The sequence below is a fragment of the Anthonomus grandis genome, chromosome 1 (assembly GCF_022605725.1).
Source record: "Anthonomus grandis grandis chromosome 1, icAntGran1.3, whole genome shotgun sequence".
Classification (NCBI taxonomy): Eukaryota; Metazoa; Arthropoda; class Insecta; order Coleoptera; family Curculionidae; genus Anthonomus; species Anthonomus grandis.
Genome location: NC_065546.1, coordinates 55,880,626 through 55,896,716, shown reverse-complemented (window position 1 = coordinate 55,896,716; position 16,091 = coordinate 55,880,626). Strand labels below are relative to the sequence as shown.

Genomic DNA, 16,091 nt, shown 5'->3' with positions numbered 1-16,091 from the left:
ATGTGCATTCATTTATTTTAATTAAGTTTATATATACTGGGTGTCACAGCCCCAACCGGAGCAATAGTATATAGACAAGAGACATGCCAAAACTATCAAAACACTTTTGACTCATTACAAATTTATTTATATTTTCATGATGTCACACTCTAAACGTATAGCCCCGTCGAAAACTTATGACGTTTGATACTTACCTACTACTAGATTGTGCTTTCAAATGAAGGCACATCTTTTATTTACAATAAGTTCAATCAACAACAGCCTAAATGTATGTAAATTAAAAAAATGCATTAAATAGGACAGGCATGCTTAAACTGTGTTTTGAAGAATATGTACATTTTTTTCAGATACTTTAATTTCCGATTTGTCACAGTCTTAGCGCATAATCCTGTAAGAAAATATTTTTTAAGATTAAGTATATTTACTTAGGCTATAAACCTAAAATCTAAACATTTATGTTAAAAAATTGTTGTTGGGAAGTAGGATGGACAATTGATTTGGACTGTGACTTTAAATACAGAGTTTTTAAGCCGAGTTTACATTGGTATAGTAAACGGGTTAGTTACTTGTACCAGTAGCCAGTGGCGGCTCGTGGGTCAATCTTCAGGGGGGTCATTTTGGTTTGAAAACTTATAGTTTACTCTAATAAAAAAAAAACAAATCAAACTATTGATTTTTTAAAGTATTTGAAAGATCTTTTAGCATTTATATTTTAGATAAAAAATACAGACTTAGATAAAACTCAATAATATTTACCGAGATATTTACCCTATTAAGCGGGTAAAAATAACTTTAAATGCTTAAATCGTTTTCCGAAAATTAACTTTGCCTTTTTATTAGAGTAAATATTTTAAATAAAAATATAAGAAAAAGGGTATAAACAGGTTATCGAAACCACTCTACCCAGAACCATCGTACGTTTTGGAGATCGGCCGAAAAAGGACGAAAATGCGTATAAATTTACAAAAAATATTTTTATTGGTTTATGTTGACTCGCCGCTTTTTGCAGGATAAGATTAAGTTGATGGGCATAGCAGTGAATAAAGTGTGCATTTGGGAATATTTCTTTAATTTTTGTTTGTACTCCTCCCAGTTTACCGCTCATGACTGATGCACCATCGTAACTTTGGGCAATTTATTTTTCAGGTGCTTGATTAATTTTTGATAATTGAAGTTCTTCCAATATTACATTAGTTAAATGTTGTGCTGTGGCACCTGGAGGGTTAACAAATTTCCAAAATCCTTCATGTACAATATCAGTTAATACATATCGCAATATGACAATCATCTGCGTTTTATTGAAGCTGTTTGTGGTCTCATCTACTTGAATTGCCACAAAATTTGTCTGGCCAATCTCTTTAATTATATGAGTATGTACAATGGCTAACATTGATTCTAAAATATCGTTCTGAATTGTTTTTGATGTGCCTTTAAATCCTGTACTTTTTTCAATATGTTCTTTAAACATTAAATTCAGTTCAGAAACAAAATCGATAAGGCCCAGAAAAATTCCAGGATTATTGGAGCTGATACTTTCGTCATGACCGCGCAATGCAATTTCGAAAACTCCGCAAAATTTTACAGCGCCGATTAGTTTGTTTAAAATATACCTATTTGTAGAAACCGATTCATTAAAGTCATGCACAGATTTACGATATACATTATCAAGTTGCTGTCTTATGTTAACACCAAAGTATATAGTTTTCAACTGTTAGACTGTGTTAACACGTCCTAAACTTGCGTAACTCATTGATGAATTTATATGAGTAGTGGAAGAAGCAAGCTTTGTAATTTTCACTTTTAAATGCTTAATGTCAATTACTCCATTTTTCGTCCATACAGCATCATTCGAAAACAGTAAACACGGGTAGCAAAAAAATGCATTTCTCACACTGCAGCCACAAATCCAATCACACAAATTGTACATTGATTCTTTAAAATATTTTTGAATATCTTTACCCCTATCCTTTGTTGTTTGTTTTAAATTCATATTTGGTTTTGGTCGACCACTTTCCTTTTTCTCAAGCCGTCATAATTATTTAAATTAAAATCTGCTGGAACATCATAACTTAATGTTCCAGCATATTTCGTGCGGGTGGCAAACAGTAACTATCTAAAACAAAACTGAAAACATTCATCCAGTCGGGCCGTCGACTACGTTAGCGATATAGGACTGAAAGGTGACTCTCACTCCCGCTCACGAAATGCTAATCTGCCTTCTTTGTTCTATTTTACATGCATTTCTTCATAAGCCGTAAGAACTGTATAGGGACAATTTAAAATACGGCCCAGCCATGGGCTTGTGATGCGCGCGAGGCGCGACGTTAATAATATATTTATTTGTTTTGCCAATGCAGACTGCTTAGAGAATTTTATAATTCACAATGAAGTTTTAGATAAAAGATATTTATAATAAAATTGGTATTTTTATGAGATTATTTAAGGGGGGTCATTGACCAATTGACCCTAAGAAGGAGCCGCCACTGCCAGTAGCTTGTAAGACAACAACTAACCCAATGTCAACCTATTAGGCAAGTACTTGTGCAAGTAGCCAGGATAGGCAAGTGAATAGCCAGCCCATCTATTTACTTGCTTACTAGCCTTCCCCTTCCACCACATTTCGCACTAGCCAGGCAAGTAGTTTAGTAACTAGTCGAGTGTAGACGGGTCTGGACGCGCTTTGGCAAGTAAAAAAAGTGAGATCAGTGCGGTAGGTAATTTTCTTAATTTTTATTTGGTATTAAAATGAAGTGGTCCAAGGGGGAAACCGTTAAATTTGTGGAACTTTATCGGGAATACGAGTGTCTCTGGAATGTTACCAAACTCAGTTACAGAAACAATCAAATGAGATCGGCAGCTTTGGAGAAATTAGTGCGAGATATGGGTGTTGATGGAAAAAGTCTGAGAAATACTTACAGCCAACAGTTGCAAAAAATAGAAAAATCTATTAAATCGGGATGGGAGCTGATGATTTATACACCCCAACATTAAAATGGTTCCATATTATGCACGCATTTATGAAAGAGACAAAAGAAAAAAGACCAACTCAAAGCAACATGGTAAGTTTACTTTCAAATTACAGATAAATTAATTAGTAATAATATTAACATAACTGAATTTTTTTCGGACAAATCTTTCATAATATTATTTAGTAGGTAGAAATTCTGAGGTTAGTGTCGTGTTCTAATTTACATTGTACCGCCACAGAATAAACGATCTCATATCGAGATCTCGAACGATCTCATATCTCATATAGAGATCGTTTATTCTGTGGTACCGCAGTGTAAGGGATGACCCATTTATATTGGAGTATTAACTAATTTCATAAAAACGTAGCACTATTTTTTTAATGGTATATTCAGTCTATTAAATATTTGGTTTTCTGACCAGTTCTACGTTTTTTTTTAAATTACGGTTTATTTTAGGACTATTTTAAATTTCTATGTACAAAAAACTAAAAAAAAAGAAGTGTATTCTAGCTTTTTTATTTGTTTATTTACATAATAGTTACAATATAGGCCCTAGAATTAGAAGTTATTTTGATTTCAACAAAATGCATACTAAATAATATTAATAATAATAATAATAATTGACAGCGTAACTCATATTAGTAGATATAGGTATTTGTTTTTTGATAATACTAATATAATTAGTAAATTCTTGCTTCTTGCCATGGTACTGCTCCTTCGTTGTTAAAGTATCTTTTAAGGTAATCCCGGAAATCTCTAGCAAGTCGAGATGATTTGTAACCAGATGTTGGCCTTGCAAGATTTCTCAAATTTGACACCTCAGTTCTCCATTTTCCTGGAATTATTTCTCCCCTGGAATATTTTTTTCATCGAAACAGCCTGGCGTAAAATAAGTATTTGAATCTGTTTTACGTAGCCAATTATGTAAGGCACAACAAGCTTTTACTATTTTGTCAACAGTTGCTAATTTGGAGGCAATTTTTTTCTCAAATACTCGAAATCTGCTAACCAGAATACCAAATGCATTCTCAATGATACGCCTTGCGCGACTCAGGCGATAATTGAAAATTTTTTCTTCTTTTGATAATGGCACAGAATTGAATGGTTTAGTTATATACATCGTCACCAACTAAACAAGTTCCTTCTGGAAGTATGCCTTTTTCTACAGCTTCGTACATCGACCAGTTTTGAAAAACCCCTCCATCGGATACAATACCATTACATCCAACATCGATATAGGAAAAACAGTAATTGTGGTCTGCAATTGCCATCAGGACATTACTATTATGTCCTTTATAGTTGTAAAACTCTGTTCCGCAGTTTGGAGGAGCTTGAATTAATATGTGCTTACCGTCGATAGCCCCGCAGGACCTGGGAAAATTCCATCTTTCTTGGAAACCTCTCTCTATCTGTTTCCAAGCTTCTAAAGTAGAAGGGACCTAAAAATAATAATCATTCTCAATAGACAGAAGAACAATGTTTAATTATAATATTTTAGTTTTTCCTTTTTATTATTTTCAGATCTCGCAGCCAATTAGACAAAGTGAGGAAAATACGAAGAACGAACTCGAATCGGAACCTGGTACTTCTAAAGAAACATCAAATGCAACTTCTCAAACTACTACAACATCTGTAGTTTCTGAAGTTCGAAACCTAAAACAGCTTCTCAGAAAGCAATAGCACGCAGTTCCTTAGCGGGATCAAAAAGGCGATACAAGGATTTATCAACCGCAGTTTCAGAGCTTCGTGACATTAATTATTCCTTACTGCAATCTGGTAATGAAGATGATGAATTTGAGGCTTTTGGAAGATATATGGCCATCGCTTTAAAGAAGCTTCCGTTACACTTGGCCCTATAATGTCAAAATGAGCTGCAGACTACACTGACCCGATATAGGTGCATGAGTCTTACTCCATCACCCTTTACGTCACAAAATCTACCAAGTCCTACTGGATCTTCCCATTCTTCTGGTAAAACCTATTGGGGTTCAAACTATTCAACCCAACCACCGTTGCAGTCGCCGCAATCTCCTGGATACCAACTACCGTCGACGCCGGCACCGTTTTCTGAACAGCGTTCACCTCTGTCATCTCCTGTACAGCAACCACCTTTATTATCTCCAACAATTTACGATTTACCACCGGCACCTCTTGACCAACAACAGCAATCATTCTCGGCTCCTGGATACCAACTATTGCAATCAACTTCAGAACAGAATGTATCATTATCGTCTACCTCATCAACAAATAATAATTTGCAATTTGAAAATGTAACCTTTGAAAATATTAATTATTCCGTCTCGAATAATTAAAAAAAAAAAGGTCCAAACGAACTTTACACTTTCGTTCTGTATTCTTGATTTCATTTTACTCACGTAATAATGTGTTCATTAATTTCATATGTTTCTATGTTTAAATATATACATACATTTATAAGAAAAAAAATATGTTTAACTTACCTTTATATACTTATTCAGTGCATCATAAATTGCGTCGCAAACTTCTGGTACAAACTTCGATATGGACGTCTTTGGAACTCGAAAAAAATGTTGAAGGGTTCTATAGCTATTTCCAGTTGCCAAAAAATTAAGGGTAACTTCGAATTTAACATGTGCTGGTAAAGCGTCTCTTAAAAGTGTATCGTTTTTTTAAATTCTATAGGCAGAACCATATTCAGCAAGTCATTAAATTTACTCGGTGTCAACCGAAGGCATAATCTATATTCTTCAGGATCTTCCATACGAAGTTCTTTTAAAAGAAGAGCTGATGCACCTCTTGTACCTCTTCTATCCACCTTCGAACCCATATCCTTTTCGGACGACATTCTTCTTCTTCAATCAAACTAATAGTTTCTTCAATTAAAATGCTCGATATTTTCAACATTATTCTTTTAGCGCGATTTTTAATTATTAATTTTGAAATGCCCAAAGCATGACGCCGGCAATGAAAAGGAGTCATCTCATCTACTGCATGTTGGGAACCGGCTAGCGAATAATTACTTTTATGTGTAAACACCTACTAGCTTGTCCACTAGCGAATGTGAACTGTCCTGGATATACTTGTACAAGTAACTGGTACAACTAACTATACCAATGTAAACTCGGCTTTACTTTCAATAAAATATTTATAATTAAAAATGTTAAAATTTCCAAAAAATTCCTTGATGAGTCACAATCTTATTAACGTAATTATTATTTTTTTGATAAAGTAGGATGGACAGGGAACTTAGACTGTGACTCCAAATACAGAATGTATGCTCTTTGAGTTCATTGAACATTTTCAAAAATTCTTTCAATTTTCTATACGTCACAGTCTTAACATATAGCGGACGTTCGCATATTACGTCATCAATTTTAACACCATTTTGAGTTATGAATCCTCAACACGATGACGTCATCAACTAGCTCCTTAACTGATGCCAAATTAAATATATTTTTGCATCAATTAAATTCAAAATTTATTGTTTTTTAAGTATGTGAGTAGATGAACTGTATCATGGTTTTTGAGTTTTATTATTGATTCAAAGTAAACATATTTTCTCTATTTTAGTAGGTTCAATGTTGAAGCAAAGAATGTGTCCTCTCTCATTCTTGCTCTCATCTATCAGTTGTCAATTCCTTGTCAACTCTTCACTCCCCAGTCGTGATGACGTAATATGGGAACGTTCCCATAGTCATGTCAAAATATATATTTTTTTGTAGATAAAGTACCTAAGGCGCACAAGTAACTTTGACTGAGAATTATAAAGTATTTATAAGTATAAATTATTATTAATATGACAAACATTTAATAGAATTATTTAATTTTTTTTATAAGGCACAGTCCACATGTGCATATGTAATTTAGATGTTTGATTTTAAATTTTGAAAATAAATATTTAAAACTTTTCCTTGTGTCACAGTTTTATAATAGTGCCAATAAATGTATTTTTTTTTATTAACACTACACGGTAAAGTGTTCATAGAATATTTCCGAAAAATTTTTTTTTACAAGGCACAGTCCTAAGTGGATAATATCATGTTAATAATTTATTTCTTTGGATGAAATAGGTTGAACATGTAACATAGACTGTGACTTTAAATGTAAGGTACTTGAGGGGAATAAGGCCTAGCTAGGAAAAAAATTGAATAAAGTGAAAGACTGTAATGTTAATATTTAGTTTAATACACCAAAGTGCTTATAAGGTTATATTAATTAAAACAAACTTAAAAAAATAATCTCTAAAAAAACTAGAAAACAAAAATTAAATATTAAGAAAAATAACGCAAATCGGCCTTATTATCCGATGTAGGTTTAATAAAGCCTATACATAAAAATGGCACAACTCGTTAATTGGGCGAACTTTAGCAGCCATCGGGACACTCAAAATCATCCATGTCATTGACTGTTAAGACAACACATTCCTCATGGTACCATTTAAGACATTTGCTGCACTGCCTCATATCGGCCTGTCTGTCCTCCTCACATCCATGGCAATACCATTCGGTACTTAACTTTTCCCTGGCGCTTTCAATATCTTTATTCAATTTGGCATGACTTTTGTTTTCCTCGGTAAAAAAATCTCTAGTGACTGGAGTTCCTTTGTAGTTTAGAGCTTTTTTTTTTAGGTTTTTCATTAATTTTTACTAGTGTGGGCAAAAGCTCATTAAAAGAAATGACTTTTGTTGTTCGTCTCTTTAATTCAGCAAGAGGGATATGGTCATCAGTCGAATCCGAGTCAGAAGAGTAAATATTGGAATAGGAAAATTTGCCAGACTTGTTGGGTGCCATTCCAGACGGACCAGGTTGAGGAGATTCAGGTGGACGCCTATTTTCTTTGTTGTTATCATCCGGTGCCGGTACGTCTGAGAGAATTGAAGGAGCAAATGCTGTTTCTGGAATTGCCTCGGGATTTATTGGAAACAGACCAGTAGCCTTAAAACCGTTTATAATGTTACTATGTGTCATACATTTAGACCAAACATTTGAAAGTATGATGTTAAAACGTGATTTGATCAGCTTTTTGTTAGGATTCTGATCCAAGAATAATAATACCTCATTATCCCAATGATGCTCAAATGAACGATATACAGATTTGTCGAGGGGTTGAAGCTCATGTGTTGTATTCGATGGCAAACAGTAGAGATCTATATCAAGTGAGTCTCCAACATCAACAATTGACAAATCAAGATGACAAGCTGCACCATCAAAAACTAAGAGGCACCTTCCTGGACTTTTGTATCGGGCTAAGTGCTTGAGGAATTCTTTATAAAGTTCGTTAGTCATCTAGCCTTTACTTGATTTTTCCACAAGAATTCCTGGTGGCAAATTATCATGTAATTCTGGCTTTAGCCTCTTTCCTTTAAAAATAATCATAGGAGGTATTGGTATTCCAAGGGCATTGACACATCCTGCAATTGTCACACGCTCTGCATGTTGCTTTGCTCCGCATGCAGCAACTTGTATTTTATTCAGTAAACTTTGCCCTAATACAACTACCTCAAACATGCTGGATTATAGAATTCTTTAGTATCACTTACTATGAACCCATACGTTTGAGATGTTTTATTTCTAATGCATTTATAATGAGGTAGAAATGATCAAAGTCTACTACTAAGTCAGTAACCTCATTGACGCATTTAAGCAACACATTATTTAATTTGTACGGGTACACGATATACTGTTTTCTGTCCTGTGATAAAGAAAATTTGCGAAATTTACCTATGTTACAGTATATTTTAAGAAGATAGGCGCACCTTAGACTGTAACTTTAGATACAAGTGTTAACTATAGGAATAAATTAGTAAAACCATCATTTTCGATAAGTCAGAGTCTAAAGGTTTTTTTAGATAAAGTAGTAGAGACAGGTATCTTAGAATGTGAGTTCAAAAGTGTTAAAAATACAAATTATTCAAAAATTCTTTTACTCCCGATAAGTCACAGTCTAAATGTCTAATTCCGTTAAAAATTCTATTTATTTTTTGATTAGGTATAGGACGGACATGTAACTGTAGACTGTCATTCTAAATACAGATTTTTTCTTTCATCATTTAATTTTCAATGTGTTCATTCTATTATCATGTATAGAAATACATATTTAGATTAGGTAGGGCGGGCAGGTAACTTGGACTGTAACAACAAATAAAATATTAATAGGGATTTTTTGAAAATAATTTTTTAAAAATTCAAAAAAGTCAGTTTAAACGTATAATCATGCTAAAAAAAAAATAATTTTTTTGGAGAAAATAGACCGACATGCAACTTAAACGGTGACTCGAAAAGCAGAGTTTTTGCCACTACTAAGACAACCCAATAAAAATTTAAAAAATTTCAAATATTCTTCGAAAAAATGATCGATGTGTGTAGGGGTGGATATACAACTTAGACTGTGACTCGAAATAAAAAGTTTTTGCTTTGAACCCAAGAAAAATAATAATTTCTGAAATATTTTCCCTGTGTCACAGTCTTAACGTATAATCCTGTGAAAACACCATTTGTTTTAAAGAAAAAAAAAACAACACACTTAAAACTAAACTAATAGTGGCTTCACATGAGAGATCATCTTAATTATAAATACTGAACAGAATGTGACTTAAAATGACGTCAACCACCAAACCTTAACTTTTAATAATTCCGGTTGTTTTTTTTTTATGTGTAAGTTTATTCTGAAAAAACTTATATAAATTATCATAAAAATAGCTTATTACGTGGTTGTTGTGACACTCAGTCAGTATTCAATAATACCGTAGTCCAATCCTACAAGTCTCCATCTCTATTAATTTCTTTTTCATATTTTAGAAAGTCTCGAAATTTGAGTGAAAAGAAACGTCGCGACCAATTCAATCTGTTGGTAAACGAGTTGAGCTCCATGGTCTCGACCAGCGGCAGGAAAATGGACAAATCGACTGTGTTAAAATCAACAATTTCGTTTTTAAAAAACCACAACGGTGAGTAGTAAAGCAACCAAATTACCTCTATAAAGAAAATTCGATAAACGTTCCTACTACTCTGATAAAAATTACAAATAATAAAAAGGTCCATTATAGAGCGTTCTATTAAAATTTAATAAATATTTTGAGCATGTTTCTATTACTATCACAGCTCATCTTTAACACTCCAGATCCCTAATTAACCTCAACTATGTATTTAAACCCCGTTGATCCTTTGGAGATTCTCTCAGTAGTAAAAAATCTTGCTAACAGTACTGCATTGCATATCTACAACCTGCAATAAAATTCTCAAATAACTAAGTAAAGATATAGCAACTCCAAAGTACATAATAATTACATGTATATAATAATAAGCGTAATAGACTTAATTAATTTTTTGATAAAAAAGAGATGCTAAAAAGCTATTGGATCTAAAAAATCAAAGCAAGTGACGACTTTATAAAAAAATCTATAGTAACCCCCAACAAGCTATGTGGAAGCTTATTCAATAACAAAACAAAAAAATGATCCCTTTAACCCAAATTCAAAACTCTACTTTTTTTGTTCTACACAATTTCAGAATGATACCCAAGATATTAAAGAACTGAGAGAGGGATATGTTTGAAATGATGTATACAGGGTGTCCCAAAAGTCAACGATAAGCCGATATAGACCAGGTGCTCAGATTAAAAAAAAAACTAAAAAAAATTAATTTTGAGTACTTTTAAAATTATAGGCATTCATAGAAAAACCGAAAAAAATTGACACCCCCTGTTGACCTTTTTAGTACTGTGGCTACAAATTTTCGAATTTCTTAACAATTTTTTTTTATGTAACCCTAAATAACCTTTCGATAAATTACAAAACTAAATTCAAACACAATTGTTCACATTTTTAAGAAATTATCAGATTTTTGCGCAACTTGTGTTGAAAATTGTGTCTTTTGATCATCATTTCCCAAACTTAACTAACTGTCCTGGAAAAGAAAATTAGTTGACTGCTTGGCAAGTGATTTCAAAAGTTGGCGTATCTGATCTAGATTTCAAAATGGTAAGATACTTGCTAGATTATTACTTCAATAGGGGTGTATTTTTTATTTTTTTTAGTACATAGTCAAATGTACGCCGCTACTCTAAGCTAAGTTAATTTTACAGTCAAAATAAATGAAATAAAAGATTATTTAAGTCGCAACAAATGTTCAAATTGTCTGCCTCCATTTCTGATACGACGTTTTAAATTGGGTTAGTGCACACTTTTTCTTAAATACAATTTCTCACTTTTTATTAATTATTGTTCCCGTAAAGTAGGCAAATTTAAAGAATTTATTTAAATTGGGTGACCATGACCCTAGGCTATTCTTCTACCCCGCCCTATCTACCTGTACGCGTATTCCCTGTTCAGAAGTGGCGCATCTTAGGTCATTAATTAGGACCTTTGGTCCGACAGGGCTGCGTTCAACGGCGGCAAAGCTAAAGCTTAAAACATCTTTGACATTTCTCCTGACTAATCAGATAACGATTCTTGTTGGAACGACATTATGCCAATGAAAACATTTTCCTCCCCCCCCTCCCCCTCATAAAAATATTTTTCACGCTGCACACCAGGTCCGAACGCTCAACGCATCCCGGTACTTTGCTATCATCCGTTTACTACGCATATTTCTGTATTCGTGTTGATATCGTGTTTTTTTTTATTTTGGTTTTTTCGGATTCTTTTTATTAATTTGACTTGGCTTATTGGACCTGATTTGGATTTTGGCTCTTTTCTGGACTATCGATACCTGTGTAATTAGTAAACGAAACAATGCCAGATCGTTATACTGCTCGGGAATATGCTAACGTGCATCTCATCTATGGAGGATGTCTACACTAGACTGTATCGTCAAAGGTACCCAAATGAAGAGCGTTATCCAGATTCCAGAGTATTTCTAAATGTGCATCGATTACTTCTATAGGGCCGATTCCCAAATCAAATGGGTGCTGCAGGCAGACCGCGCTTGCCCTACGAAGCCGAAGTCTTACAAGAAGTTGCACGTAATCCGTCTATCTCAGTACGTGGAATAGAAACAAGGACAGGCGTGTCTAAGGCCGGCGACACATTGGCGGTTGCGGCAGCAATTGCAACCGCTATTCTGTAAAATACATGGATTAATATGGAGTGGCAACACATTAGCCGCCAAATGGCCGCAACCGCCTTCTCAACCGCATCTTACCGCGGTTTGCGGTCGGAAATTCAACGTGTTGTTTCTTGACTACGTGTTCACATTAACCGCGCAGCCAAGAACGAGATCAAATCATTTTTGAACCATGTACAGTGGCGGCCAGCAAATTAAAAACGATACAATTTTTAATATTTTATGCTAAAATCATACGGTATATTTTCTATTTGCACATAAATGTTTTTATCACTTCATGTTAAGCTTGCACATGCATAAATATTTGGATTTGAAACAGGTTTGGAATCTAATATTTTAACAATTTAGAAATACCTTGGACAGCTAAATAAAAACGATTCATCTTTTGTTTTTTTTTATCAATTTTTGTCGAATATGAATGTGTAGCATTTATTTATCATTTAGTTGGTGTCTCACTTAAGTAATACAAGGTCAATATAAAACAAACGTTATGGATAAAAAAGAGAGTTGTGACCCTGAAAAAAGACAAGTAATTTTAAATTTGATTCAAGAAGGGCATTCATACAGTAAAGTTGCAGCAATGCTAAAATGTTCCAAATTTATGGTTCATAATGCTATTAAACATTATAAAACTCACGGCACGGTTAGTAATGTACCTAGGAAGAAAAGGCCTAGAATAACAACCGCAAGAGAGGATAAAATTATGGTACGTTTAGCAAAAAAGTCGCCCCATTTAACAGCAGTAGATATCAGACGTGAAATGTATGCACAAAACGATCCGAAGCCATCAGTAAGAACAATTCGCCGCCGACTTAATGAGTTTCAACTATTTGGAAGGGTTTCCCGAAAGAAGCCACTTGTCTCAAAGAAGAATCGTAAACTCCGATTGCAGTTCGCACGCGATCATTTGAGTTGGACCCTTACCCAATGGAAAAATATACTTTGGTCGGATGAAACAAAACTTAATCGCATCGGATCGGATGGTCGTACTTACGTAGGAAGACCACCTGGTGAGGAATTAAATCCAAGATTCACAAAATTAACAGTTAAACATGGAGGTGGTTCAATCATGATGTGGGGCTGCATGTCATGCTGGCCGCCACTGTATATATTCGACACAGAAAAATGTATTATTTTGGTGCAAAATCGGACGTGTTTGTGGGATGTTTCTGACAAGGAATACAAAAATCGGGATAAAAAAATTAATGCTTGGCAGGAGGTTTTGGAGGAAATGTATTCGGATCAAAATTTGTCGACTCCGGAAGAAATAAGATTAAAAGGTAAGAAAAATACTTCATATATATGTACAGAAAGTGTTTTAATATAATAATTGTTTACAAAGGTAATAATATACCTATCTGTCAAATAAACACAATACAAAAATACTTATCTATATCATAGCTATTTGCCAACTCAAACTGCCTTCAGGCGATACAAAATACTCAGTAAAAAGATCTCTGACATGTTGTCCTCGTAGTTGTTGTCCTTCAGTCCCATGTACATCTATATCATTTAAGCAGCAAGTTAACGTGTCTTCAAATTTGTATCCGTCCCGTTTTCGAACAAAGTTATGCAAGACGCAAGCTGCTTTTATTACCAGCACTGCAAAATCTGGTTGCACTAATATGCTAGTATGAAACACTTATTGGCCAGAATGCCAAAGGCACATTCCACGAACCTCCTATAGCTCTTGTTAATCTGTAATTAAAAATCCTTTTATTCTCGTTTAGATTACGTCTTGGATATGGCCTTAATAAATTTTGATGTAAAGCAAAAGCTTCATCGCCCATCAATACATAGAGATAAATACGTTGGTCACAATTATCTGCCAAAACTGATGGACTGGGTATTATAAGCTCACTGTTATACAACTTTCTTCCAACAGTAAAAGTTTGCCTAAAAACATTGCATCAGAAATCGCCATAAGAACAAGAAAAATATTTCTTGTAATTAAAAAATGCCGATTCGCTATGTTCTGGTGACATTATACGAACATGTTTCCCATCGACTGCCCCAAAGCAGTGGGGAAAATTAGATTTCTGATCAAATTCCTCTGCTATATTTCTTTCCATTTTTCAACAGTAGGTTCGGGCATTTCTAGTGGTTGTAATATAGTCCATAATGCACGACAACAATCATTAATGATCATTGCGATTGTACTTCTTCCCATTAAAAATGAATACTGCAAAGCAGCAAAATGCATTCCAGTCGCGAGATACCTAAAATAACATTTTATTCTTACATCTGTGTATGAAAGTAGGTTGCTTAGTTTGATGAGATTTTTTTTTAGGGACAGAACTTCAAAAGAAATGGCAAAACATTAAAGACCGTTTTATTAAGGATCTCAAAGATGATTCGAAAAGCGGCTCAGCAGCATCAAAAAAGAAGAAGTACGTTTGCTTTGATATGCTGCAGTTTCTGGTTCCTCAAACACAAGGGCGATGGTAAATTTTTAATGGCAGTAGAAAATAACGATATGTATTTTTCTTTGTCCAGCACCGAATCTAACGTGCCCGAGAAATCGATAGACAGCCCAGAAAATACCGAAGGAAATGAAGATGGTTCTGAAGAGGCCACACCAGCACCGCATTTCAACCAATGCCGAACACAATCTCCAGAAAAAAGCATCGTTTGAAGACAAATTGTTGACACTTCTAGAAAACAGGCAGCCTCCACAGCCTCTGGAAGATGACGACGATTTAAATTTCTTTAAATCGTTGTTACCAATGGTTAAATCCTTGAACCCGCAACAGAAAATCAATTCGAGAGTAGAAATACTGCAAGTTCTCCAAAGAGTTTTAAATCCTCAGCCCTCGTTATCATAATCAGTTCCAATCAGCGACATACATTCCGCCAGTTTCTCAGCAAATTTTTCACCAAACCATTCCTTCCACATCATTCTCCGTCCACCCATCACCATCAAACCCCTCTGCTTTGTATGACAGCCGCCCGTGTACCTCTCGTTCATTACAACCTATACTTTCACCCACAGGTTCCCAATCGTCCGACTACAGTGAAATTTTACCTTTGATTTAATTCCTTCTTTTCTTTTTGTAAACGGTATTGTAGATTTTGTTTAACTTTGTTCCATAACTAAGAATAAAATATAATTATCTTACCTTATAGTGACTGTTAATCTTTCTTCCACAGTGATGCAATCTCTAAAGTGACTATTTGACTTTTGCAAGTGAGGTCTCATCAACGTTACTAAGTCATCAAAAGACGTAACGTTCATTTTGTAATAATTAAAAAACTTTTCGGGATATTCCCTCAACCGATGAAAAAGGCAATGAAACTGACCATTTGTCAGACGCCTTTCGTAAAACCGGATGGACCCAGTACCTTCTTTTTCGTTTAGGTTTCTTAATTTTCAGAGCGTAAATTATGGCAACTGTTTCTGTCAACTCCGTAGACTGTTGCGAAATTTGCGGAAAATCTGAACGCTATCGCGGTTGTAACCGCCAATGTATCGCCGGCCTAAAAGTTCGTCACATCGAATATTGAAAAGAAACCAGTTACATCCGTACCACGTACAACGAGTACAAAGTTTATTACCTCGAGACTACCCGGCAAGACTTGAATTTTGTCAAATAATGTTGCAAAGACATAGAGAAGATCCGCGACTCTTGAAAAGAATTTTATGGTCCGATGAATCGACTAAGAAGGATGGATACATAAATCTCCACAACTTAGATGAGTGGCATGTGGAAAATCGACATTTACAGCGAGAGGACTGGTCACAATACCAGTCTAAAGTAAACATGTGAACAGGAATACTTATAATGATAGAATTATTGGACCATTCGAGTTTGAAATTTGAAAATTTGAACGCCAAAGTTTACCTAGATTTCTTGGAAAATCATTTACCAGACTTACTAGAAGATGTGCCACTTAATATTTACCGAAACATGTGGTCTCAACAAGACGGCTGCCCGGCCCAGTATGCTCGTCCAGTAAGGGAATTTCTGGACAGAGAAAATCCGAACAATCGCGTGGCCGCCACGTTTTGGATTTTTTTTATTGGGGAGCAATAAAAGACAAAGTCTACAACAATCCTATAGAAGAGGTAGCTGAACTGCG

At 34.6% G+C, this 16,091-nt stretch overlaps 1 protein-coding gene and 1 long non-coding RNA gene across 7 annotated transcripts in view; both read left to right on the top strand.

The window, feature by feature from the left end:
* Positions 1-16,091, top strand: part of LOC126734376 (circadian locomoter output cycles protein kaput) — a 32,735-nt gene that overhangs the window by 3,444 nt on the left and 13,200 nt on the right. For all 6 annotated transcript variants that reach the window (XM_050438001.1, XM_050437992.1, XM_050437986.1 and 3 more), the window contains one exon: positions 9,747-9,895. In XM_050438001.1, coding sequence (XP_050293958.1) covers positions 9,747-9,895 — 149 coding nt within the window. The remainder of the gene's footprint in view (positions 1-9,746; positions 9,896-16,091) is intronic.
* LOC126734413 (uncharacterized) lies at positions 4-6,200 on the top strand. The gene is made up of 3 exons (XR_007660046.1): positions 4-2,710; positions 2,761-3,059; positions 4,491-6,200. It is a non-coding gene; the product is annotated as an uncharacterized LOC126734413 (long non-coding RNA).